Raw genomic sequence first — 26946 nt, 5'->3', positions numbered from 1 at the left:
TAAAAACGGAGAAACACATAATAATAATAATAATATATACTTTATTGTGCACCACTTATTAAAAGGAGATTACATTAATAAAACGATTAAAACTAGGTAACAACAGGCGGTCTTATCGCTTAAAAGCGATCTCTACCAGACAACCTTTGGGTAGCAGGAAACAAATTACCAGAAACAATGAAACGGGTAGTGACAACATGAAAATTACGTGTAGAATAAAACTGCACACATCAAAAACTAAGAAATAAGTAGTTACATAAACATAAATATTTTATTTATACCTAAATAATAAAATACATACAATACATAGCAAAAAAATATATACATATAAAAACATACACAAATATATTATATAAATATAAAGGCAAATCAAGGTAGCATATCTGCTGTTCAGGGTTTACTAAGCTCCTAATTTGTAAGAAACACTGAGAAAATAATATTTAGTCATTGAAGTACAAGTACATACAAAATATTCATAACTGCAACAAATTATTGTATGTAATGTAGTTTATTACGAATAAATATTTTGATTGATTGATTGATTGATTTATTGATTTTAATGTAAAGCTTAGCACATACATAATCATAAAAATAGCTTTCCTGGATTTAAGTTCAGTATCTTCTTAGTAGTTTGTGCTACCGACTAGTCCATAAAGTTCATCGACCTGGCAACACAAATCGCAGGCCAGACCAGCCAGGTAGTCAACACAGTTTTAGTTCTGCCTCTATGAGTTTGCAACACATTTGCAACTACTTATTCTCAAGGTTAACAGCTTCGTTGATCGGATGTACAGCTCCCAGACGTCTATTAAATTACTATCCACTTATACTTCGGCAAAAAATATTAAGTATAAGATTTTTTGCATACTTTTTAGTCTGTCTCCGAATCTATGAAATTATAATTTATTTATACGAAATTGAGGTCTTTGACTTTATTTTTAATGAATGGTGACTTTGTTGTGAACGGTAGTATACTACTTTGTATGGTACCTAGTCGGTATACTCTCAGTTAAGTTGATCTTCTTACATATTTTTTTGTAACATTTATATAGATATGGGCAACTAAATTATAAAGTTACCTATACGTATCCTGGGCAGTTGCCGTCCCGATCAAAGTAGATATACCTATTTGTTTTGCCTGAAGGTTGACTGGTAGAGAATACCTTATAATATATGTCATTGAGATCGCCTATTGTACATCGCGGTCCTTTGTTCAATAAAGATTATTAAATAAATAAATCATATTTACAGGGTTATTTTCAACGGATTTTCTTTTCGAATCGTTTGACCTGGTTATAAATAATACTTTACTATATCGATTCCGTGCTTCAACGAGTTTCTACGTTCGTATATTTACTTTCGCCATGCCATGCAGTGTGCTTTCGATTGCTAAGCGAGCATGGATCTTTGGACCAATGTATATTATGAAGTTACGTTAAAGTTGACTTGTAAATTATCGTCATTTCAGGTGTAAGGTAAAAATACTAGGTGCTCGAGAGTGTAGTGTACCTACCAGAAAATGCGACTTTAAATACCTAGTTGTGACAGAAGGGTGTCAACTAATCGGCAATAGCTCTTCAAGTGTGCATAATTATGATTATTTTATACACTTGGTACATTTAGCTGTAGCAGTAACTTGCGTGTCAACGAAACTGCCTGGCAGAGCTTACTGTGGAAAGTCACCCTAAATATTGCCAATCATTACGACCTCCAAAGAAAAAAATCGTTAATATACCTACGCTCATATTAAATGCCGATAAAGCACTTGCTGCTCTGCTTATATGGATTGCTTATAATCAGGCAAATTGTTTGTCTTCGACATCATGAAGTGTAAATAGATTTTTCCCCTCACTAGCTCGGAAACACGTGTTTTGTCCTTTAATACCAGCGGGTAAAAACGCATTTTATCCACTAGTGGGTAAAGTAATTTGACCTTGAATAAAGTCAAATTAACTGCTTTAAAATTGATAAAAGTAGGTGAATCTAGTAATAAAGATGATTTACCACCTGTGGAACTACTGGAAGCAGTGATAAACGCATTTTTTGCGTTGTAGTTTCCTCGCTATAGTGAGGGGAAAAGTTTTGTGTTACACTCGGGTGCAAATGTATTTTAACGCCGAGTGTGGAATTGAAAAACTCGCAAGTTCAGGATTCTATTATCGAACCACTCGCTTCCCTCGTGGTTCAACTATAGAATCCTTTCACTTGCTCGTTTTTCAATTCCACACTCGGCGTTAAAATACAACTTTGCCCCCTTGTATAACAAATAACTATTATTATGAACATAATGAACACCTTTCCCCACAAGGTTAGATGAAATATAGTGAAAGGCTACCGGTGCGATCATATTCCTAATATCGGGATAGGCATTACCTTTATCAAAGGAATAATATAGCTTAATACCTCACTCCGTGAAATACAAATAAAGTCTTAAGAAACCTACCTCGGAACTTTGGTCGATTTTCGGCTAGATGGCGCTAATAATAACATTTGACCATTTTAACACATCTCAAGTAAAGTGTATATGTGTCTGTGTGTTGATACTGTTGATAAAAAAATCATAACGGTCAGAATTTTTATCGTGAGCTTTGACCACAGATTTTCCAATTAACTCTTGCAATCACGCACAAAGTTGCGTATACTTACTGGTTTCTGTGATCTCTAGACGTTAGACTCATAAAGTAACATAACAACTCTGTGTGCGTTAGCCGAATGCACAAACGCTCACGAAACGCTCACGATAATATCTCTTTCGTAGCTATCTATCTCTATCGCTCTTGCGCATTAGCGCGACAGAGCCAGACTACATTTCTGCGGCGTTTCGTATCGCAGAAATGCCATTCGGCTACGGGGCCAGATTGGTTTCATAATTTAGCACGGCGACGGTATAGAAAAGCAATTGCGCCAGCCCTAGTCGTCCTTACTAAACGTACGACACAATTTCTCTTAGGTTTTCTCGTTTCCTTTTATAAAATTAAATATTGAAACTAAAGACATGTAGGTATCTTATTAAGAGAGAAGGAGTTCCCTATTAGGCGTACACATATTAACACCGTCAGGCATAATCCACAAATTATATGTGTACATTAACTGTTTTGTAGTCAGTCTTTAGAAAGACGTATCCATTTCTTAGTTTACTGAAGAGAATTTGCATGTTTGTACCAAGTGCGTTTTCACATTATCCGATCCGATATCGGATTTCAAAGGCAAAAATCAAAGATGGCGGCTTAAAAGTATGGGATATCGGTCCTACATCCGATATCGGACCAAATAATTTGAAAACGCACTAAAGTGTAGACATGTATTTATTCAGCTCTTAGGTACTAAATTCTTCCGTATCTATTCGTATATTTCGTACCGATACCGATATCTGTACGATTGGCAGATAAAGTGAGCGTTTGAGAAATAACTTCAGCTATCCTTTCACTTTACATATAGGTACCTATAGCTGGCATATAATGTACACAAATGCTAGTTATCTTAGAACGTATTTAACCCAATCGCTAACAGTACGTAGCATTGGCGGCTGGTGAAAATTTCTGCTAAGCAACACTGAGCAAAAAGAAACCTACCTTAACATTAGGTACTTTTTACTAGTAATCAATTTTAGGCAAGCCGGTGGGAATCGGCTTGTATGGACCAGCCGCTGCTGGTACGTTGACAGCCGAACTACTGCCGCAGAAAAGACATACCCATATATGTACGTCGACAGGCGGACCACCGTCAGCGAAATCATATTGTTATCTTTATTTACATAATTATATAAGAAACTAAGACTAAACTTAAAAGCTAGCTAATGTCTAAAATAGGCCCTTGAGGCATTGTACCAAGGATACTGGCGACATTTCCTCGCTGTATCGCAATGCTGATACGTTGTGAGAGGAAGTTATTGTTATTATAACTTCATAAAAAATACAAGTATTAACCTATAGTGGGCAATTTTTTTTAATAGCCCGTTTATGTGTCCCACTGTGGGCAAAGGCCTCTCCCCGTGATTTCGACAGCTCCCGTGTGGTGTAGCACTAGGTAGGCAATAGGTATGAATATTTACCAAAAAAGTATATATCGTTATCAAGCAATACTCAAAATCAAAATGGTTGACTGGTAGAGAATGCCTTAAGGCGTTAAGTCCGCCATTTGTACTTTTTATTGATAATTTGTGCAATAAAGTTTAAATAAATAAATAAATACTCACTAAATGACTAAAGTAATAATTAAAATATACAAAAGGTATTTAAATAAAAATCGAGTTTATTTTGCCATATGACTAATTATAAACTTGGGGTCGTAATTGATAAGTTTTGCTTGTCACCAGACGCTGACGGTAGACGTGGACGATATACATATAGCCACTTCAACCCTTATGTTGTCGAATACCAAGTTTGGTGTGAATTCTTACGTCAATGTGTTTGTGTCCGTGCGTTGACGCTTTTCATTTGAGTAATATGTACCCAAATGTATTGATATGTATTGTTTCTATAAGTGTGATCCTGTTATTGGCTTTCCATCTCTTATTTAGTAGTGTTATATTGTAATAATATCTGTTGGATCTCCATAAACTAAAATAAATAAATAAATAGTTCCAACTAAGTAATGCAGAAATTGCAGAACATTCCCAAAAAGCGGAGACATTCTTGAGAATGTTCGCAGAACATTCCTGCAACATGACATTTATTGTTTAAACGAGAGAATATACTTGAAATAAAGTTTAAATGGGCATAATATAAAACTATAGGTATGTTATTATACACATAATATTGTCTATTACAGTTATCTATTTTGTTGATAAGTGATAAGTTACCAATAAGTTACTTAAATTCTCACTATACTTCAGGGAACATTTCGACTTTCAGACTTCACAGTTTTAGTCCTGACTTTTTTAAATTAGGAATCCAAGCCAATAGTCAATAAGCGATATCACCACGACATGTCACCGCATATCGGAATGCCGCCCAACCGCGACCCAACGCAACGCGTCAGATTTAAAGTGGATTTAAATAAAGGCGGTTCACACGCTGCCCGCGTCGCGTGTCGGGGCGAACGCCCTCGGTGTGACCCGGCCTAACGACGCTAGTTTATACAAACGTGCTTGTTATTCATATTTGTAATTGGTAGTAATGGTAGTTTACGTTAAAGTTCAGCTATGGGTGGCGATAAAACAAAATGCGATGTTAAATTTCAAATCAATACTTAAATAGTAAGGGATCGAATTCAACATCACAAAAAAATTGTGTGTATAGGATATGAAAACAAAATTGTATCACCATTTTCTAAAATAAGTTTGTCTATAAATCGTTAAATAGGAATTAATAATTATGTTCCAAAAAGAGGTATAAACTGTTATAATTTCAGTGTGCGTAGCCGAATGTACAAACGCTCACGATAATCTCTTTCGTAGCTATCTATCTCTATCGCTCTTGCGTATTGGTGTGACAGAGCCAGACTACATTTCTGCGGCGTTTCGCATCGCAGAAATGCCATTCGGCAACGGGGCCAGGACCATTCTTATCAATTGAGTGGTTGCTCAGGTTGCTGTAATAGGTATTAAATTGTATTAGTAGATATTTCTAATGGTATTTAAAAATATTTTAAGCGGGTTACTCACGTGTTAAGTCGATATAGCGTTCGAAATGTTTCGATCCATTTTCGAGGACCTTTGTATGCGTCGCGCTCTTGACATGTAAAGGCGGGGTCGCTACTCTTGAGAAAGGTCCTCGAAAATGGATCGAAACATGTCGAACGCTATATCGACTTAACCCGCTTAATAGTTATTTGTTTTACAAGGGGGCAAAGTTGTTGTTTAACCGCACGTGCCAATATTGATACCCGAGCAAGCGAAAGATTCCAATATTGAACCGCGAGCGTAGCGAGAGGTTCAAAAAGTGGAATCTTGAGCGTTGCGAGGGTTTCAAGGCACGAAGGTTAAACAAACTTTGCCCCGAGTGAAACACAAAATTTTTCACCACACCAACAAAATACAGACTATAAAACATCAAACTAAATCAAATCCATCAATTTATTCAATATTTAGAATTCAAAATCATTATTTTTAAGTAAATTCTAACAGCCAGCGCAAGACATCAAGTTAAAATTTGTATGAAATTACTTTGCACTCTTGTGGATAAAATGCAATTTTGCTATCTGTTTTCGAATAGCAAAGAGAGCCTTTACCAGTTGGTGTGGTGAAAAATATTTTTAATTATGTTTGAGTCTCACGGGAGTTTTATAGTTAAAATTTCTAATGGTAATGTATGACATATTTGTATGGCTGCCATGTACAGACTGGCTTCTAATAAAGGGCAGCTGAAGTAAGAACTATTGAACTGCGAGTGAAGGCAATAAAATAGTTCGCAGGCATTTTATCGAGCTCTGCCACAGTATAGATTAATCAGCATATTCATTTCAACGACCGAAAAGGATAGATGGTCCGACGACTTGGAAAAAAAAATCCGAATCGATGGGAAAGTGCAAACGATAGTGTTGATTGGAGAAAAAGAGGGGTGGGAGGGGGAGGAAAGGAAAGAGGGGCCTTTGCCCAGCAGTGGGACACAAAAACAGGCTAATAAAAAAAATTGTGCCAATGGGCCTTGTCGTTTTTTCTTTCGTGTATGATATCTATTTCAGTTTATAATATTTAGACTGTTTAAAAAACCTGAACTTGGCCAATATAAAACGCCAAAATCTAAATTAAGTAATCAGTTGCGGGACTTGCGGGGTTCTTTTTATTTTATTCCAAACTAGCTTTTGCCCGCGGCTTCGCTCGCGTTAGAAAGAGACAAAAAGTAGCCTATGACACTCCATCCCTTCAACTATCTCATGTTAAAAAATGCTAAGGGTTATTGAGATTATCCGCGGACGGACGGACGGACGGACGGACGGACGGACGGACGGACGGACGGACGGACGGACGGACGGACGGACAGACAGACATGGCGAAACTATAAGGGTTCCTAGTTGACTACGGAACCCTAAAAACCGGAAAAGTGCGAGTCGGACTCGCCCACCGAGGGTTCCGTACAAACTTTCTTTCAAACTACCTACTAAAAATAATCTCATATTTTCATATAACTCTAATGACTTGACTAGAAGACAAAAGTATAGGCACTAATGAGTATTATAGTGTATAGCGCCATCTCCCGGTCAATTTGCTAACTAATTTGCGCGACCTGGTTATTCAGGGATAATTCTTTATAATGTTAACCGATTTAAACAGTTTTTACTTTATTGGACAGAAGATGGTTTACGTAACACCTCGTATTAATTTGAAGTACGATATACATCCGCAAGGGTGGGTAAATTGAAAGTAAAAATCTGAAAAGTTTTTTGTAGTCCTCGAGATATTTAGGAATCACGTCAATTCGTCGCACCGTTTTGCCGTGAAAGACGGACAAACAAACAGACACACACACTTTCCCATTTATAATATTAAGTATGGATTCCAATCAATTAATTAAAGAGAGTCAATATTTCGTGTAATGAGATAGTGTGACAGAAATTTTTATTATGTGCAAAAAAGGTCACTGGTTTTGATACGACAAGAAACTTCGAGAATCTTTCATTTCATATGCATTACAAATCATCGTGTCTGATTTTCAGGGTCTTGTTAAAATAAGGTCATAACCCTAATAAAAGCAGTATACATCTGAATCGAGTTCTTAGTTACGAAATTAAAATAAATAACCGTGAAATTATATACACGGTGTAAAATGAAGAAATCGAAAGATTTTAAGCACGTATTTCTCAGGGCAAAAAAAAAAATATTCATGACTTCGATTGAGTTTTATACTTAGTTTTTCCTCGGTGACCTTGCCTAGTTAATAGGTACTTTAATAAATTTTCATATATTTTTTAATTTTTAAGTAAGTACTAGTTCTAGTTTTGTACTTAGTTATAAATGAAATAATAAATATAATAAATAGATACTAAATTTAACAGATAAAAAAAATATTATAATATAATAGATAAAAAGCAAATTTCGCCAAATAATGTGAATTATGACGTCTGACAGCGTTCTCGGTGGTCAAAAAAATACACACATTTTTAATCGAAAACACGTAGTCACCATACACTTTTAATACCCAATTCTATAAATATTACACATTTAGGGCCACTTGCACCAACGAAAATGGAGGGTTAACCCACCATTTTATATGGAATTTGACAGATGACAGCCCACGAACCCTGAGTTAAGTTAAGTGGTTGGTGCAAGTGGGCCTTAAGGAGTTAAAATACTGTTTATACATAAGCTGTTACTGACCGAGACGGCGTTCACCACAAAATTCTATTAAATCGCCACCACAACGTCGTACGAGTAAATTAAAATGCATAAAACATATAAAATACTCCCTATTGATAGGCAGTTCGTAAGAACTCTGTACAGTTTAAGTTTGCAGAACATTCGCAGGTGCATTGTTTTAAGATCTTTGCGGCTGGCTACAGGTGCGATACAACAACCAAAAGACAGAGGTACTACATATCGTCACTACTTTGAAAAAATCTCGTAGGTATCTCACGCTGCTTCTCAAAGTTGAAACGCAGTAAGTCTATATGCATTCCATACATACTACAATTTTCTTTTACGATATGTGAGAGTGTTTAATAAAACGTCCCACTTTGTCGATTGCTATAAAGCCGCTTTGTCAGTTTATTCATAGATACAAGCACATCTCGTCTTTATGGTAAGCGACAAAACTCTAAATCAATTCGATATGTGAACTTTTTCCGTACCCAAGCTGAGTAAAAATACAATATCCATATTTTTACGAGTGACAAATAATTATGAACGGCCGAGTACCTACAAAAATGTCACGGTTCGGCAACTCTTGAGTTTCAGGCGTCCAAAAGCTAGTCTGGCCTAAAATAGTTATTTGTTATACAAGGGGGCAAAGTTGTATTTTAACGCCGAGTGTGGAATTGAAAAACGAGCAAGTGAAAGGATTCTATAATTGAACCACGAGCGAAGCGAGTGAGTCGAGAATAGAATCCTGATCTTGCGAGTTTTTTAACACACGAGAAGTAAAATACATTTGCACCCGAGTGTAACACAAAACTTTTCCCCTCACTAAAGCGAGGAAACTACAACGCAAAAAATACGTTTATCACTGCTTCCAGTAGTTCCACAGGTGGTAAATCATCTTTATTACTAGATTCACCTACTTTTATCAATTTTAAAACAGTTAATTTGACTTTATTCAAGGTCAAATTACTTTACCCACTAGTGGATAAAATGCGTTTTTACCCGCTGGTATTAAAGGACAAAACACGTGTTTCCGAGCTAGTGAGGGGAAAACATAATTGGTGATGAAAACTGTTATGTTACATATATAATTAATATATCGAGCATTGTATTACCGTGAGATAGCATTATGAATCCTATCTAGTCATATAACGGAGGTGAAATGGCACTCACACGTTGCTCCCAGGCTTTCACGGGTAATAAAAGCATGCGTCGTTATACTCGTAGATTGTGAAGCCTATTTTGTGTTAATATAGTTTATGGCCTGTTTATAACTGCTATTTTTGGTACATGAATAAATGATTTATTTTTTTATTTTTATTGTAGATATTATTAATGGATGACACTTTAACCTTGTGTCTATTCAGAAATAACTGCGGTTTTTGATTTACTTCATCTATTTTGTAATTGTGGTGTCCTATTTGGACATATTAGCTAGCCATACACGTACGGATCTGCCCGGCAGATGTGTCCGGGGGCAAAGAATACCTTTTTGTACCTTTTGGCGTAGAAACTCTAGGTCCATGGGGTCCCAGCGCGAACAAGTTGTTCACAGAAATCGCGAAGCGTTTGGTTGAGGTAACTGGTGACCGAAGAGCTGGCGGAAAAACATAATCAAAAAGAGTAGGTGCTTCGAAATAAAAAATCAAAATTATAGAAATCATAATTATTGAAATAAAGAATCATAGTTTAGTCTAAGTTTCTTATATAAATTATGTAATTAAAGTTCATATTATTTTATCCCACTGTAAGGATATACGACTTAACGTGTTTAAGTCACATAAAAGTTTATTCTAAGCGGTAAAGCATGCCTTAGGCGAAGTTAGGGAAAAGCACCCAATCTTCGCCTATCACCTTTAAGCCCGTTTATTACCAAGTTAACCAATGAAATTCGAACCTTTTGAGGACTATACTGAAGGTCCAGAGTACTAAATGGAGTTTTTTTGCCAGAACGGACTAAAATGTCTCCAAACTTGGGTGATCTTTTAGAAAAGGTGTCAAAACCCAGGCGAAGATATGAAACTTTACGGTATTGATTATTCCTACCAATTTTTGCGTCGTTTTCAAGTAAAAATTACTAGAGTAGTTAGGTACATTATCGCTAATCATGGGGAAGAAAATTTCTCGAATTATTTATACTAATTACAGCAATTACCTATTTACCCGTTAGAGCGTCGTGGTACCCATCCTTGTAAACGGCATATTTAAGTACCTGACTATGTAAATAAAGCTCCATTTCCATCCATACATCCTGCGTTTTATTCGTCACAAACAGCGGGCAATTGCAGTAATCTCCTTACTTGATGACTTAATTACACAACCATAGCTGTTTACCAACTTAGTAACTTCATTTGCATACATTGTATTGTAACTTTATGAACCTGCTTGTTCAATTTATACATTAATAGTCAAGAGGATACTGCTATTACTGTGCTACTCCATTCCTAAAATGTGTCTCGATTTTAGTTTCCGAGAATGACGTAAGTTCTTTATAGAAAATAATATACATAGTTTTACGATATACAGCGAGAAAATGTGGCCAGCAGCCTTGCTACAGTGCCTATTTTAAATTTAAGCTAGCTATAGTGTTATGCCTAGTCTTAATAGCTATAGGTACTATCTTGAGTTTGGATTCTTGCGATTGAGAACAAAATCGCGCTAAATCGTTTTTAGTGCAAAAGTTATCCATAAGCATCGAAAGGGGTAACGCCTTAAGTATTATGGGTACTTTTGCACCAGAAACGATAAGGAGCGGGGTTTAATATGTAGTTAGTTTATTTGTAAATATTTATTTTAAGTTACTTTTAATTAAATTGTAGTATTTGTCTATTTTGTTGTAAGTAGATGAATGCAAAAAATAAATGTAAAGATTAGTTTTAGCAATATGAGAAAAGATACTTGTGGTTAAAGTGTGTAATAAATAAGTAAATAAATAAATACATATCAAGATTATATCATTATTCGACAAAGAACACTATTTACTCATACGAAAATATTTTTGGTAGGTAGTTTTTTTTATATTACGTCAGTGGCAAACAAGCATACGGCGCGCCTGATATAAAGCGGTCACCGTAACCTATGAACGCCTGCAACTCAAACAGTGTCACATGTGCGTTGCCACCCTATTAGAAACTTGTACATTCCCTTTTGCTGCGTTAAGTATGCAGCAAAAGGGAATCTTTTTGTTCTTTCTTATCTGACTGGCTGACACCTATTTAGTTTTTTAGACACAGAAAAATAGTAGGTTTGCATCAATCAAAGATTTCAACCCTAATGAATCGGCACCATTCGTAAGCTCGCATAACGAAGTAATACAATACATAGTATGTAACCAAGCGTTGGTGGCCTAGTGGTAAGAGCGTGCGACTTTCGATCCGGAGGTCGCAGGTTCGAACCCGGCTCGTACCAATGAATTTTTCTGAACTTATGTGCGAAATGTCATTTAATATTTGCCAGTCGCTTTTCGGTGAAGGAAAACATCGTGAGGAAACCGGACTAATTCCAATAAGGCCTAGTTTTACCCTTCGGGTTGGAAGGTCAGATGGCAGTCGCTTTCGTAAAAACTAGTGCCTACGCCAAATCTTGGGATTAGTTGTCAAAGCGGAGCCTAGGCTCCCATGAGCCGTGGCAAATGCCAGGATAACGCAAGGAGGATGATGACAATACATAGTATGTCTTTATCTATGCCTGCAGAAGACATCAACGCGTTTCATTCGTAGCGTCCGTAGGTAGCGTAGTATAGGAAACTTGACTGCACTTAAAATAAAATATTTTATACCATGCACGAAATAAAGCATCAGATAAATACATAAAAAACATGCATAGAAGTTATTTTTAAATCCAATTTCTATTTAAACTTTGTAAAAAATAAAAATAAAGAAATATTATCAAGGGTCAGATGCAGAAGGCGGTGATCTTGGACACGGCGCGGATAGTCCGACGGTTCCTCTCTCTGCAGCCCTAACCACCGGCAGCTTGGGCCCTGCCCAGCTGCTGGCGGCACCCTAGGTTAGGTTTTTTATAATGTGTTTATATGTTTTATATTGTTTTGTAAGTGTTTTATTTTATTTTACTTTTATACTCATATTGTAAAAAACCTAATCTAAGAAAAGAGATAAATAAAGAAAAAAAGAAATATAAATATTTCATTTCATTTCATTTCATTTATTATCAACCAACTTACACTAACAGGTAAACCAAACATGTAAGTTATAGGTTACATTACATTAAACTATACATACACAACTATATAGGTAAATTGAATAAAATTAACGAACTAGACAGGACTACACAATATTACATATACACTGTTTTAGTTTAAATATATTATAGGACATTCTTACACAGATTGACTGAGTCCCACGATAAGCTCAAGAACTAACTTTCAGTTTTGAGAAATGGCCCCTGGTACGATTAAAAAGTACTAAGTAGTTAATAAAAATGATGAATGATGAATGAACTACAAAAATTCTACCATTGACTTTACTTTGCAGATAAATTAGGTTTTTTTTCAATTATAATATTTTTTTATAATTTTATTTGCACCTCAATTTAAAACTGTTTGGTAAAATATTATTCTGACCTCCTTATCGGGTGTTTTCGGCAAGGTGTAAAAAATAAAACTTAAGTGATACCAAGTGACACTTATTTCATAGTAAAATAGGAAAGAAAGAAAACTGTGATCTTATAAGTATTACGAAGATTAATATGTATTAAATCATTTGCTTAACGACATAAAAAGTCTTGATGGAAATACTTTTTTATTACGAAGATTATAATTTGAACTAAAGAAATATCAAAGGAACCTTTAAAAATATATTTATAATTACCTAAATAAATACAGTGAAGACACTCGACAAAGGAGGAAACCAGTACACTTTATTCGGTAAGTTATTCCGCATCCCCATATTTAGTTAAAAAGCTCAACCGATTAATATACTGTCAAACATATGTATGTACTATGTACCATTATGGCATTTAGTTTCAAACCTAAGTTATTTTCCATAATATTTAGGTGCTTGTACAGCAAATGCTGTACGAAAAGTTCGTAACAAAAACAATGCAACGTTACCAACCAAGTATTGTGTTTAATCAAAGCATTTCGCCCAACAGTAGTGCATTAAATGCATTCAAAAGCTCATCCGACCGATATCGGCGTATAGAGGGCAGCGCTCGCGCGAACTCGCGCGTCAGGAGACAATCAATCCGGTTTGTGCAGCGCGGCAATTAAAGTAGTGTCGCGATGCGAAAGTGGTGCGAAAGCAGCGGGCTCACTCGCGAAAAACGCTCGCGAAACGCTATAATTTCAAGTTAGGAGGCAACCAATCCGGTTTGTGCAGCGTGGCAATTAGTGTCGCGATGCGAAAGTGGTGCGAAAGCAGCGGGCTCACTCGCGGTAAACGCTCGCGAAACGCCGGGAATATGCGAACTCGAAAACAATCCGGTTTGTGCAGTGTAGCAATGAAAGTACTGTCGCGATTCGCGATCCGAAAGTGGGGCGAAAGCAGCGGGTTCACTCGCGAAAAACGCTTGCGAAACGCTATACTTTCAAATTAGGAGGCAACCAATCCGGTTTGTGCAGCGCGGCTATTAGTGTCTATTAACGCAACGGGTTCACTCGCGAACGCAGCGCGTGAACCGCCAAAACGATTCAGCCACGAAAATATGTGCGCAGAAGGGGGGCAAGACACTTTATTTATACGGTAACATAAATTACATACATACATACATACATACAATCACGCCTGTATCCCATAAAGGGGTAGGCAGAGCACATGAACTACTCAAGTTTCAGTGCCACTCTTGGCAAATAGGGGTTGAAAGAAAACGAAATTGTGACATTGCAGTGACAGGTTGCCAGCCTCTCGCCTACGCCACAATTTAACCCATATCCCATAGTCGCCTTCTACGCTGCCGTCCGATCACTAAAACCCCTCTAAGCTGCATATTACCAGTTTTCATTTGGATAAATATTCTTAAATAGGAAAGAATTCCCCATCGACTGGTCTTGGAATCATATTTTTATCATTTTTAGTTACCGAGATACAGAGTCGACATACCTCGCTAAGTGCACTATTTTATAACCCTTTTCAATAGTATAAAACCGCAAACCCACATTTGTCTTCTATAACTTATATTAAAGCGCTTAGCAGTTGTTTATCTTCATAGTTTTATCACACGATACATAACTATAACAACGTTACTTGACATAAGCTTCATAAATTCCCATTAAAGCCGTTTAATTGCGTTATTACATTTTATAACATTCACTTTTTTAAATAAAATACTACGCTTAAACACGGCTAAAGTCCTTTAACCGTGTATTTAAAGACTTTCATTGTAATTTCGGTTACAAATACATCACTAAAACCTAGTTACTGCGCTTTACGGTGAATTTATTACTAAAAAATATTCATAATGCCACACTGAAACAGGACAAACCAGCAAAGCTACGCTAAAACCCCGCTAGTTGTAAAAGTATACCTTCCAAAGTTATTGCGCCAGTCCGACAGTCGGCCGAGCGGCTCGCGCGCAGAAGGTTGTGCGAAGGCTGTAGTGACCGGTGAATGAACATTTTCTCCTTAAAATGTTAAGAAACCGAAGACCAGGTAAGTGTTAAATATCTTTTTTTTAAGGTTTTTTCAAGCACAACTTGCGTTTTGCTAACGTATTATCACACGTTTGCCGCGACAAGTAAATACCTAACTCATAAGTTATTCGATCAAGAGCCCAGTTAAAACTATTGTGTACAAATAAAGCGTAAACAAAAAAGTTAAGAAATTACATTGTACCATCCTATTGCTATGTAGGCATTGCCATAGCCACATACATTTTGTAAGCATTTATTTACCTTAAAATGTTTTAGTACCTATGTAGGTATGGATTACTTGCGCAACATTATATTACCGTCAAGCTGATTTAATAATGCAGTCAAAAATCAAATTAATTAATGTTATTTCTTTTAGGCTTGTTACGAACTTCAGGATACAAATGATAACAGAGATCTGCGAATAAAATGAATACCGAAAAACCGACCACAAGTCATCACACCAGCAGTAAGTTTAGTAAATGTAGAACAGAAGGGGATTGCTCAACTCGATCTTTACCAAGGAACATTCTATCGTTGTGTATTGTTTCAAGAATTTTTGAGATTGATACCTCAGAATTCTTTGCCTAACTTAGCCACGTCGAACGTTTCTGCTTTAAACCCCGCTAGTTGTAAAAGTATACCTTCCAAAGTTATTGCGCCAGTCCGACAGTCGGCCGAGCGGCTCGCGCGCAGAAGGTTGTGCGAAGGCTGTAGTGACCGGTGAATGAACATTTTCTCCTTAAAATGTTAAGAAACCGAAGACCAGGTAAGTGTTAAATATCTTTTTTTTAAGGTTTTTTTCAAGCACAACTTGCGTTTTGCTAACGTATTATCACACGTTTGCCGCGACAAGTAAATACCTAACTCATAAGTTATTCGATCAAGAGCCCAGTTAAAACTATTGTGTACAAATAAAGCGTAAACAAAAAAGTTAAGAAATTACATTGTACCATCCTATTGCTATGTAGGCATTGCCATAGCCACATACATTTTGTAAGCATTTATTTACCTTAAAATGTTTTAGTACCTATGTAGGTATGGATTACTTGCGCAACATTATATTACCGTCAAGCTGATTTAATAATGCAGTCAAAAATCAAATTAATTAATGTTATTTCTTTTAGGCTTGTTACGAACTTCAGGATACAAATGATAACAGAGATCTGCGAATAAAATGAATACCGAAAAACCGACCACAAGTCATCACACCAGCAGTAAGTTTAGTAAATGTAGAACAGAAGGGGATTGCTCAACTCGATCTTTACCAAGGAACATTCTATCGTTGTGTATTGTTTCAAGAATTTTTGAGATTGATACCTCAGAATTCTTTGCCTAACTTAGCCACGTCGAACGTTTCTGCTTTAATTTTCAATGCTGACGAAAATACATCAATTTTAAAACTCCCTTTTACTGGTCCAAGCTAAAACCGTTGCTGACGATCATCGAATTTGGGTTTATCCTTCGTTGTAACAAAATTGAACAACGTTTACTTCTTTAATCATTCGTAAAATGCTTCTCATCTTGATATAAGGAAAGAAGGTTTTTGACTATTCCGTCGCAGACGCATTGAAACTACAAGTGATGACTCGAAAGAAGAAGAACTCTATACCTAGCATGTAAAAATTGTAAAATGACAACATATGTATCATCCAAAATGAAGCTTTATCTTGATTTATCCGCTCCAATTCATACAAACAACAGAGAAACAGACTTAAATTTAACCTAGTTAATACAATTTTAAGCAATGATGCACCTGATTTTACCAGAAATTGTTAACAAAGATCTCTATATTGATTCTAGTTTAAAGAAAAAAAAATGTATGATATATAAGTATTCTGCTGTACCAATTCATTCAGACCCTTCAAATCCAGAAGTTTTACATACAGAAAAGGAGGACTGACCTACACATAAGTACATATAACCATTTATCGATGTAGAACCACCGTCGATATAGAGCACTACACTCGTAATATTAATATTAATAATACAACTGTTGAAAACCAAACGCACAAAAAAAGAAAAATAAATTTTAAGAAGAACGGAATCAAGCGGAAAGAGAGAAAATTATTATGTCAAACAATCCTGAATGTATTTTGAATTTTTGAAGTATTAAATAAATAAAGATTGCTATTTTCTTTTGCTTGGCGAATAATAAATGAAATCCGTGTTTCTTTTTGTAAGAACTGCCAATGTCAACCGTTTTTAACCTTATATAACTCGGTAATAAAAACATTATTTTAATAGTGTATTATAGTAATAATACGAATAACTTTGGATATCCAAGAGCGACACCCTCGCGACACCTTTCGCCGTGTCGGTATAGCAAATTGATTTGTTGCAATGTAAAAAGCGAATTTTATTGTTTCATATTAATGTTATGTTAGTTTTCACTAATGTTAGAATATTATATTAAGTTTAAATATGTTAATTTGTAACATAACTTATAACGAGGTTTTTTTATGCATGCAAATAAATGGTTACAATATCATACAGTTGTCTTTTATTCATTTAACAAATTGAATTGCTCTTGAAACTTAGTGCAGGTACTGCAGGTAAACGGGACATTGCTAAAATGATAAACTCCTTTTAAAAAGAATGACAATGCTAAAACCTAGTAATCGTCGCTGGTTTGTCATATAGCGGGCTTTTAGATTAGGAATGCATACAAATTATTTCGATGTTAGTAGTCATTGCATAGCTTAAAAACGGTTACAGCATTTTTTTAGAGCATATACGATAGTATAAAATTGTTTAGTGTCTTTGCGGTTATTAAGCTATGTTTTTAGATTATTATGCATTGCTCAGTTACGATTACTATAAACACGTAAATTTACTTTGCCGTTATTAAGCCATGTTTTATGTATTATTCAATCCTAAAAAACGGCTAAAGTATACTTAACCGTGTTTTAACAGTAAAATCATACATATTTTAGGAATTATTTGCATAACTTAAACACAAAATGGCGAATTTCTAATAAATTAAACAATATTTAATTAAAATGATTTTAAATAATGTTAGCGTGAATTTAGTTTTAATTTAAGAATAAAAGAAATCTGGACTAAATCGACACATTTCCTAGAGATATGGGTTTTTATGTTTTTTGCCCATATCTCAAAACTATCATTTGTGGGTTAGATGGGTTTTAGTGATCGGCAGTACGATACCCACGGGAAGAAAGGGGGTGGTGAAATTCTTAACCCGTCACCACACAGGCATACACATACATATAACATAAATTATTCTGAACTAACTAACTATTTTGGCTCAACGATCCAAAGAGAATCCTGGCCTCCGAAATGAGGAACTAGGTACTTAAAATGGTATCTAATTTATATATTTATATAAACATTATTGCACAATAAAAAAAAGTACAAATGGCGGACTTAATTTGGCATTTTCTACTAGTCAACCATGGGTTAAACCGAAAGATCAAGTTGGTGCAGGGTCCTATTACAGTTAGAGTAAAATGGAAAAGATCTTAATACAAGCTACATACAATATCAATATTTGCTAAGTACATAGGTATATATATACAGACCTAATATTATACATAAATATATAAATATACAATACAAATAAATATAATAGGTACTTACATCTGTATAAAAAAAAACATAAAAAGAACAACCTACTAAACTTAAACTAACACAGAATAAATGTATGTACATAAAAATATTTACGAATAAAATACAGGAGCGAGCTCGGCGCCAGATGGTAGGGTGCCCTGAAGGCTGGTAGCATTACCACGCTGGATCGCGATGCTTATTCGCTGCGCAAGAAATGATCCAGCCCTCTGGTCACCCGTAGCATCAATGAGACGCTTCGCCAGCTCCCTGAAAACAGAGTGGGCTCCGGGTCCCCAGGGTCCAAGGGTCTCCAACCCAAACTTAAAATATTTCAGCCTTTAAATTCAAACACAACCTACTTAGTACATACATGCTTTATTTAAGCAAATTACATAATCTATCGGTAACTACTCATCTTTGAAACACTTCAACTCACAGTGCACGGCTCTCAGCAGATGCAAGTTAATAGTAAATACTACCTGCCAACACAAACTTAATGTGTTAAAGTTGCCCAAACTCTGTCTAATATTTGGAATCCACAGTTTACTTACGGTTTGTCGTTAATTCACTAATGGTTATTAAAACAAACCTTACACTGAGAGAAATTTGCATTGTGAATTTAACAAGTTCGACTTGTTGCGGTTTATCCGTTTGAATCAGCCAAACGTATGTTTAAAACAATATGTGTCAGGTTGTTTTTATAAAATCCACTTGTTGATTCAAATATATTGCCGATTCAAATGACAAGTAGCTTGTTGTTTGAACCAAAGAGCACGTAGGCGCTATTTTAACCAAAAAACTTGTTGAACGAACATGAAAGCTGGTTGTATTTTCTCTCAGTGTAATACTTTAAATTAATAGGCTCTTGAGCGATGGTTGGGAACTACTGATATCTGACATTAGAATACGTCAGATATTAGTCCAAATACTATATGATTTAGATATGTAAGTGACATTGACATATCCGATCCATATGCTATATCTAGACCTGAAGTTTGACGTATCTATAATACCTATCTAAAAGGTGAAATATTCAACTCCTGCGGTGGTTAAACAGCTCTATTTTTTAAATCTATTTTAACTCCACTTTATAATACCATAAATCCAAGTTTGTACACCTACAAACAAGTGAATGGTTAAGAGAAATGTTAAAAAACAGGAGTTAACACCTACCGACCAGTCCATGTGTGCTTAGGACGGAGACCGAGGCAAACAGTGGCCGCGCCACAAGTGCCGACCACAGTGTCGGAGTTACGAAGTTGAAAGGGTTGGCAGTGGACACAACTAGTAAACAAACTTTGGAGGGAGTCGTTTTTACTTTATTTATAATTTTACGCCATATAAATTGGCTTTCACATTTATATACAGAATCAACAATACGTAGGCTTAATAACGAGTGGCATTTAGGTTTTTTAAATTGATTTATCACTATTAAATCCCTTTTTCTACACCTCATAGAAAATAAACACAAACAAGAAAAAAAAACACAATTATGACCTACTAATTTATGCATTTGCTGTTATGTAAGTAAGACATTGCAACATTTGACGTCGGATTTTAACTAGTTGATGGCTAAATTAGTAGCGGATATCGTAATCCTATAATCATCTGGGGGTCGCGACCCACACTTTGAAAAACACTGCTATAATGTATTGCAAATTGCACGCGGTAATTCGCCACATTTATTTGCATTAGCGAGTAACGCATCCTCCCTCCCTGAGAAATTGTAGTGAGTGGTGATAATACTGCATCTAGGAGTAACCTCAGAATAACTTTTAAGCCCGTAAGCTTGTTACAGGTGTTGCAACATTTGACATGTGATTTTAGACAGCAAAATGTAACCCCGATATGTAATGCAAATCGCACGCGATAATTCGCGACGTTTGCAGCGCGCAAAACCCGCTGTTTTGTTCGCAGCGCGCCCGCTGTTGTCCTCTGCGGCGGCGCGGGCGCAGCGCAGCGCAGCAGTCAGCGCGCGCTCGCCGCCGGCGCCGCACGTCCATGTCGCCATGGTCTACCCCGACTCGCGCTGGGGAGCAGACGCGTTAGCCCCCCTCTATGATGACGTCTATCGAGGTGAATAATCTTATTGTGCATATTCTGTGTTAGGTTTATAGTTATACTAAACTGTGCTAAAACTTGCAGCCTATGGATTTGATCAAGGCTTGGTACAGTAAATATCCTACCGGTTATTGTATACCTATAACTGTTTGTGTATTTAGTGCAGAAAGCTGCGTTAAACTTTTCAGTCTTTGCTAAAACCTAAGCCTAAGCCTGGATTTGCTAAAGGCTGTCAGGCTTCTTACAGTAAATATTATTAACTACCGGTTTATTGTATACCTATAACTGTTTGTGTATTTAGTGCAGACTAAAAGCTAAGTTAAACTTTTTAGTCTGTGCTAAAACTTGAGCCTATGGATTTGCTAAAGGCTGTAAGGTTTGGTACAGTAAATATTATAAACTACCGGTTTATTGTATACCTACAACTGTTTGTGTATTTAGTGTAGACTAAAAGCTGCGTTAAACTTTTTAATCTTTGCTAAAACTTTCCGTGCTAAAACTTTTAGGGCCTTAAAGTTACTTGATACGTACAATAAATATCATATTGGTTCATTGTGTATTTATAATGATGCTGGTGTAATTTTAACAACCAATGTGAGAGCAACACAACTTTTTGTGTGTTGGTTTCGATATGTAGTCGTAAAAGTTGTAGATTCGCTTATAATAAATACAATACCCATACCGGTTAATTGTATAAATGTATATCTAACGTTGCCATTTATATTTTGCAAGTTCAGAGCTAAACACAAAGGATGCATTTCGAGACATATATTTTATGTTTTAACTTTTTGTTCAAAATTTAAATCAAAAAACAGTTTCAAGCTTACAATTAAAATATTCGCATCAAAACATATCGATTATTTTATACAAATTTCTTTGTAAGTTGGTACCTAACAAAAAAAACATTTTAATAAAGTACCTATTCTTTAATACATTTATATACCTGTATTTAATAGCTTAAAATATAAATTAAAAGTAAGTATATCCAAACAAAAGCTATAGAGCCAAAGTTGAATAAACGTTTCATATTTGCAAACGCACAGTCTGAGTCACTGGCTCTACCCAACTGGTTTGTGCTCTTATTAGGTTTGTTTTGCCGTAGAGCTGTAGGTAGAGGTAGAGCTTATATCAGCTGTTAGTTGCAAAAAGCGCAGTTTTTGTATCGTACTTGTGGGAAAGGTTTTTATGTGTGTACATATTTGGGGCTTTTTTAATTTAGTTATTAACTTATTAGTATTTTAGGGTGCGGTGTGCTGGTGACGGAAGGATCTACGGAACTAATTTGTTCCGTCTATTGTCCTTTGAGTCATCGGAACCCGAACCCTCCTTGGTACTTGTACGCTCCTTTTGGCTGTGTACTTAACACAGCAAAAGGAAGTGTACAAGTTTATTAATGGGTTGGCAACGCGCATGTGACACTCCTTGAGTTGCAGGCGTCCATAGGTTACAGTCACCGCTTTCTATCAGGCGGACCGTATGCTTGTTTGCCACCGACGTCGTATAAAAAAAAATTGGACTGTTGGTGAAAAAATGAGTGTTTGAATGAAATAAAAATTTGGAGCTTGAACTAAATATTCAGCGATTTGCAGCTTTATTATTAGATGGTCAGTAATAAGCTTTATAAAAAGCTTCTTAGTTTTAAAGAGACCTATTATGTAAATGGTAAATATTTTCATAAGCTTTGATTTCAATACTTGTGTCATATAATGAAATTTTATTTATACGCGTTGTATTTGTAAACGTATAAAAACTTTATAAGCGAGCTTTAACTTTTTTTATCTCAGCTTTATTTTACTTTAGTTTGTTAGACCTTTTTAAACGCTTTGAACCAAACCAGTTTAGTTCTTGCATTTTTTTGCAAACTTTTTTAACATACAGAGTTTTTACAATGTTTTTAAAAGTCGGTGTTCTTTCAAATATAGAACATCAAAAAGGCCTGATTCGAAATCAGTATAGGACAAATATTAGATATAGATATGATATGGATTTAATATAATTGGTTTCAAGGAGACTTTTTTAAAATAGGTTTGCTATCTAATATCTTTGAATAAGTAAAAACCCTTCAATCTTCCCTTATGTTTTACACCGGGGTCACAGTATATTAAAGAGTACTATCGTACAGTATGGCAACTCCCGCTCCCCGCTAAAAGTGCCATCCACCCGCTCTCGGTTACCTCACAGTTACCTGTCAACAACGCGACCAATCGACCTGTCCATGTCTCACTCAAGACATGCTTAGTCCGTTTTCATATTATCCGATCCGATATCGGATGTCGGAAGGATTTCAATAGAAAAAATCCAAGATGGCGCCTGTAATGTATGGGATATCGGTGTGTGCGTAGAAACGGGCCTCTTTCACATATCGTCCCTACTTTTAAAAAATCTCGTATCTCACGCTGTTCCTCAAAGTTAAAACGCAGTAAGTCTATATGCATTCCATACATACTTACTACAATTTTCTTTTCATTGGCAGACGGAGATACAAGTTTTTTTAAAAGTAGTGACGATATTTGATCGCCATTGTCCGAGGTGTGTCGGTTTATAACAATAAAATCGGTTTTAGGATAGTGATACTAAAACCCATTTTTTCTGACTTATGCAAGTTTTTTTTCTAAAGTACTAACAACAATTTACAGTTAAAATAAACACACGACACTTCCCAATAAATTCCAAAAGCGCCATGTCACTTCTGTTTGCCACTTTGACCCGTGTACTTAAGGGTCCTTTAAACTCGCCGCTTCTCCCAAAATATGGTAATTGCCGTAGAGTGCCGTGAAGTCAAACAATACGGAATAACAGAGGGGAATTAACCTCTGTAAGAGGTTAACGTGCCGCATATGAAATACGAGAAGTGTCTGGATTTGTTAAAAACAACAAAATATTTGTGTCCGAAGAACTGGCTACTTCCACGCACAACGTAGCATTGCGATGCAGCGAGGAAATGTCGCCAACATGTTTGGTACACATTTGGTTTGGTATTTGGTATTTAAGATACTTTTTTTATTATTATAAATGGGCTTAGTCTTCACCACAGACTAGCCAAAGGCAAAGACGTGGCTTACCTACGATGAAGTGAGCGCCCAGAAGATGCCTGTTCAAGTGTTCACCCTAGATTTGAAGGTTGCCGGGTTATATGAGCTCGGAAACATAGCCGCTGGCAAGGAATTCCATTATTCCACTCTTTGGCAGTGCGCATAAGAAAAGAAGAAGCAAAGCGCTTCGTGCGAATTCACGGAATATCAATATTTTAAAGAATGAATCCATACATTGTAGCCCTTCCTAAAAAAATAAGTACATAATAAATAAATTGATTGGTGATTGCTCCGAGGAATTGTTCGGATTAATCCCTGCCGCTTCACCCTACGCGACAACATTTCCATCTCCATCACATAGATGGCTGTCAGTCCTCAACTGTGCGTTTCTCCAGAAAGCTTTCCTGCCTTGTACAGCTAAACCGGATCGATACGACCTTCAAACCTTCAAGAAAAGAGCGTATACCCATCATAAAAGCCGGTAACGCCCCTCCATCCACCCATCCATGGGCAGCAGATCGCTTAGCATCAGGCAGTCTTCTCGTTTGGCTCCTATCGCATAAAACACCGTATCATGTAAAACCTCTGATGTTGCAGGCTGCTAGTCTACGGTGACTGTTAATTATCAAACGACCTGTATGCTTGTTTGCAACTAAAGCCGTAAAACCCTTGCGTCTGCACTCACACGTGCAACGGGAACTTGTCCAGTTTATAGAGTCTCGTAAAAGCTCCATAAAGCTCTACTTCCTAGAGTCGTCCAATTTGCAAAGCTTAATAGAGCCGAAGCTCAAACGCGCTCTCATGCTCAATTATGGACGAGTTAGCTTGGCGACGCAGCGTCAGTTTTATGTTTTCAGTTTTTAGTATTCCGTAATTGGTCGTCATAATTTTTTATTAGGTACGGACTTAAACGCTGACTCTATGTTAGGTTAAGTCCGCCTATATCCTTCGATTTCTATCAGCTTAATATAGATTTAAAGATAAGGCAATTGAAACTGATCCATTTTTTCCATTATTACACTATGATGTTGAGTTCTACATGTATCCACTGAACACGCCTAACATATATAACCGGTGGACACCCTATTTAATAATGCAAACATTGTATAAACATGGAAAAAATGGACCAGTTACATTTGCCCCCCAGTCGAGATTTGCCCCGCTGTACCTTACGTGAAGTATTAGTTCTATAGGCGCATGTTTTTAATAGAATTTACCCAAAACTTCTGCCTGATATGTACAATATTTACCGAAGAATAGTTTTTAGTTTTACCAAATCGCTGTCGGTAAAAGCCCGAAGTAAACAACAAATATTTATTACTCTGGGTTTTACCAATCGGCATCGGTAAATCCTAAGATTTACCAATAGTAAAACCAAAGACATGTATAACTCCATCTAGACAGATAAAGTCTAAGAAAAAAACGTACCTCAGTATCATACAGAAAAGGTACGGTGGCCTAGATGGCATTACACCTTTGGGGTACGCTCAGCTAGATGGCGCTAATATTAATATTTGACATTTTAACACATATCAAGCTAGGAATATGGGCCACATTGTCAAAACTGAGGTTCAAAAGTTTCAAGTCTGTGTCAAGAGATGGCAGTCTATGCACTGTGATTACACTTTTTACTTCGACAGTAACTCTCTATAATACTTTGGTAAAACTTAGGTTTTGCCGTACTTCGGGCTTAACATAATACATATAAGGTGTTAAAAAATTAGTCACGGATATGTTTACGGCTGATATTACTCCGTTATATGCGTATATTTATGTATGAAACATCATAGGTTATGGTTATGTTTTTTTGGAGAAAACTAGGAAACAAATTTGCTACGTTAAAACAAAACACCCTGTTAGTGTAATCATTTTAATGAAAACTCATTGAACTGGTTTTAGTATCTGTAACTGGCCAGTTTTCCGTTGAACCATAATTAGGCACTGGACCTCCCAACATCTAATAGTTTAAGATTTAAATGGTTTAAATATAATTGTAACTGGCCAGTTTTTTTAGAAGAGAAGTAAAGCAATTGTTTTGTTTCGAATTTCGGCATCTTAGTTACCTCCCAACATCTAATAGTTTAAGTACTAACATAGTAATTTAAGTATTTCTGTAACTAACAAACTATGGATTGTATTGTCTGAAATAAATGATTTTTATTTTTATTTTTTATTTATTTATAATGACACTTAATACATATATTATTGAAATAAATGATTTTTATTTTTATTTTTTATTTATTTATAATGACACTTAATACATATATTATTGACATGAGTGACATGGCAGCTAGTGATAAACGTCTACTCTTGTCAGGTTAAATGTACAAAGTCATCATTTTTAGATGAAAATTACAATACATTTTTTTATATTAAAGGAAAAAAAGGAAAAATTTACGCTTCCGGCGGGACTTGAACCCGCACCATTTTTGCAATCCGTGCAATGCTCTTACCAATTAGAATCAATGTTTAGAATCGTTAGCAGACGTTTCTGCTTAATAAAAATTAATTTAATACATTTTTTGTTCGTTAAATGAAAACAAAAAAAATCATACGAATTTTTTTTTAAATTTATAGTGGACGTTAATTGTTTTATTGTTAATTAACGTCCCTTAAATTATCCGTGACTAATTTGTTAACACCTTATATACGTATGTAGATAGATATTCTATCCATACCTAACGTTATTTAGGCCTAATATTTCATTTACCCTAACAGAAATGGAGATAAGAGATGTAATACAGAGGTATAAGTACCTATATTGTTTTCATATACATCTCAAACTTACCTTTATCCTTATTTTCGTAAATATTTACCATATAAAAATATTAGCCATGTTTAGAAAAGTTAAACTGATTACTAAATGATAATATACTGATTAATAAATGTAAATCCACGCAGGCTGAATTGTTTTCATATGTCTATTTTTGTATTCGATCGAAAGCTACACCCGCGGGAATACCCGAACACACTCCATCCCTTAAATTTTTACTTAGGTTATAAGTTTTAAAAATACGCTGATATGAAAACACCTGATTTTTTTAAATTAAATTATCTAGTAATCAATCTCAGAAGAAGGCAATTTGACTTATTTGACAGAGAGATGAATTAGATCATTTTGTCGACTGAGTCAGAGTGAGGGAAAATCTGTTTATACTAATAAGGAACTAGGAACCCTTATATTTTCGCCATGTCTGTCTGTCCGACCGTCCGCGGATAATCTCAGTGACCGTTAGCACTAGAAAGCTGAAATTTGGTATCAATATGTATATCAATCACGCCAACAAAGTAGTAAAATAATGTAAAGTGGGGACTGATATTTTTTTTCATTCCAACCCCAACGTGTGATATATTGTTGTATAGGTATTTAAAAATGAATAAGGGTATACTAAAATCGTTTTTTGATAATATTAATATTTTCGGAAATAATCGCTCCTAAAGGAAAAAAAAGTGTGATTTTT

General features: G+C 35.7%; 1 protein-coding gene across 1 annotated transcript in view; it reads left to right on the top strand.

The window, feature by feature from the left end:
• Positions 1 to 20350: 20350 nt before the first annotated feature.
• Positions 20351 to 26946, top strand: part of LOC125225610 (protein limb expression 1 homolog) — a 46337-nt gene continuing 39741 nt past the window's right edge. Inside the window, exon 1 of the mRNA XM_048129397.1 lies at positions 20351 to 20468. Coding sequence (XP_047985354.1) covers positions 20402 to 20468 — 67 coding nt within the window. The 5' untranslated portion in view covers positions 20351 to 20401. The remainder of the gene's footprint in view (positions 20469 to 26946) is intronic.

This window comes from Leguminivora glycinivorella, chromosome 4 (assembly GCF_023078275.1).
Source record: "Leguminivora glycinivorella isolate SPB_JAAS2020 chromosome 4, LegGlyc_1.1, whole genome shotgun sequence".
Lineage (NCBI taxonomy): Eukaryota > Metazoa > Arthropoda > Insecta > Lepidoptera > Tortricidae > Leguminivora > Leguminivora glycinivorella.
This window is presented reverse-complemented; position numbering and strand designations above follow the sequence as displayed.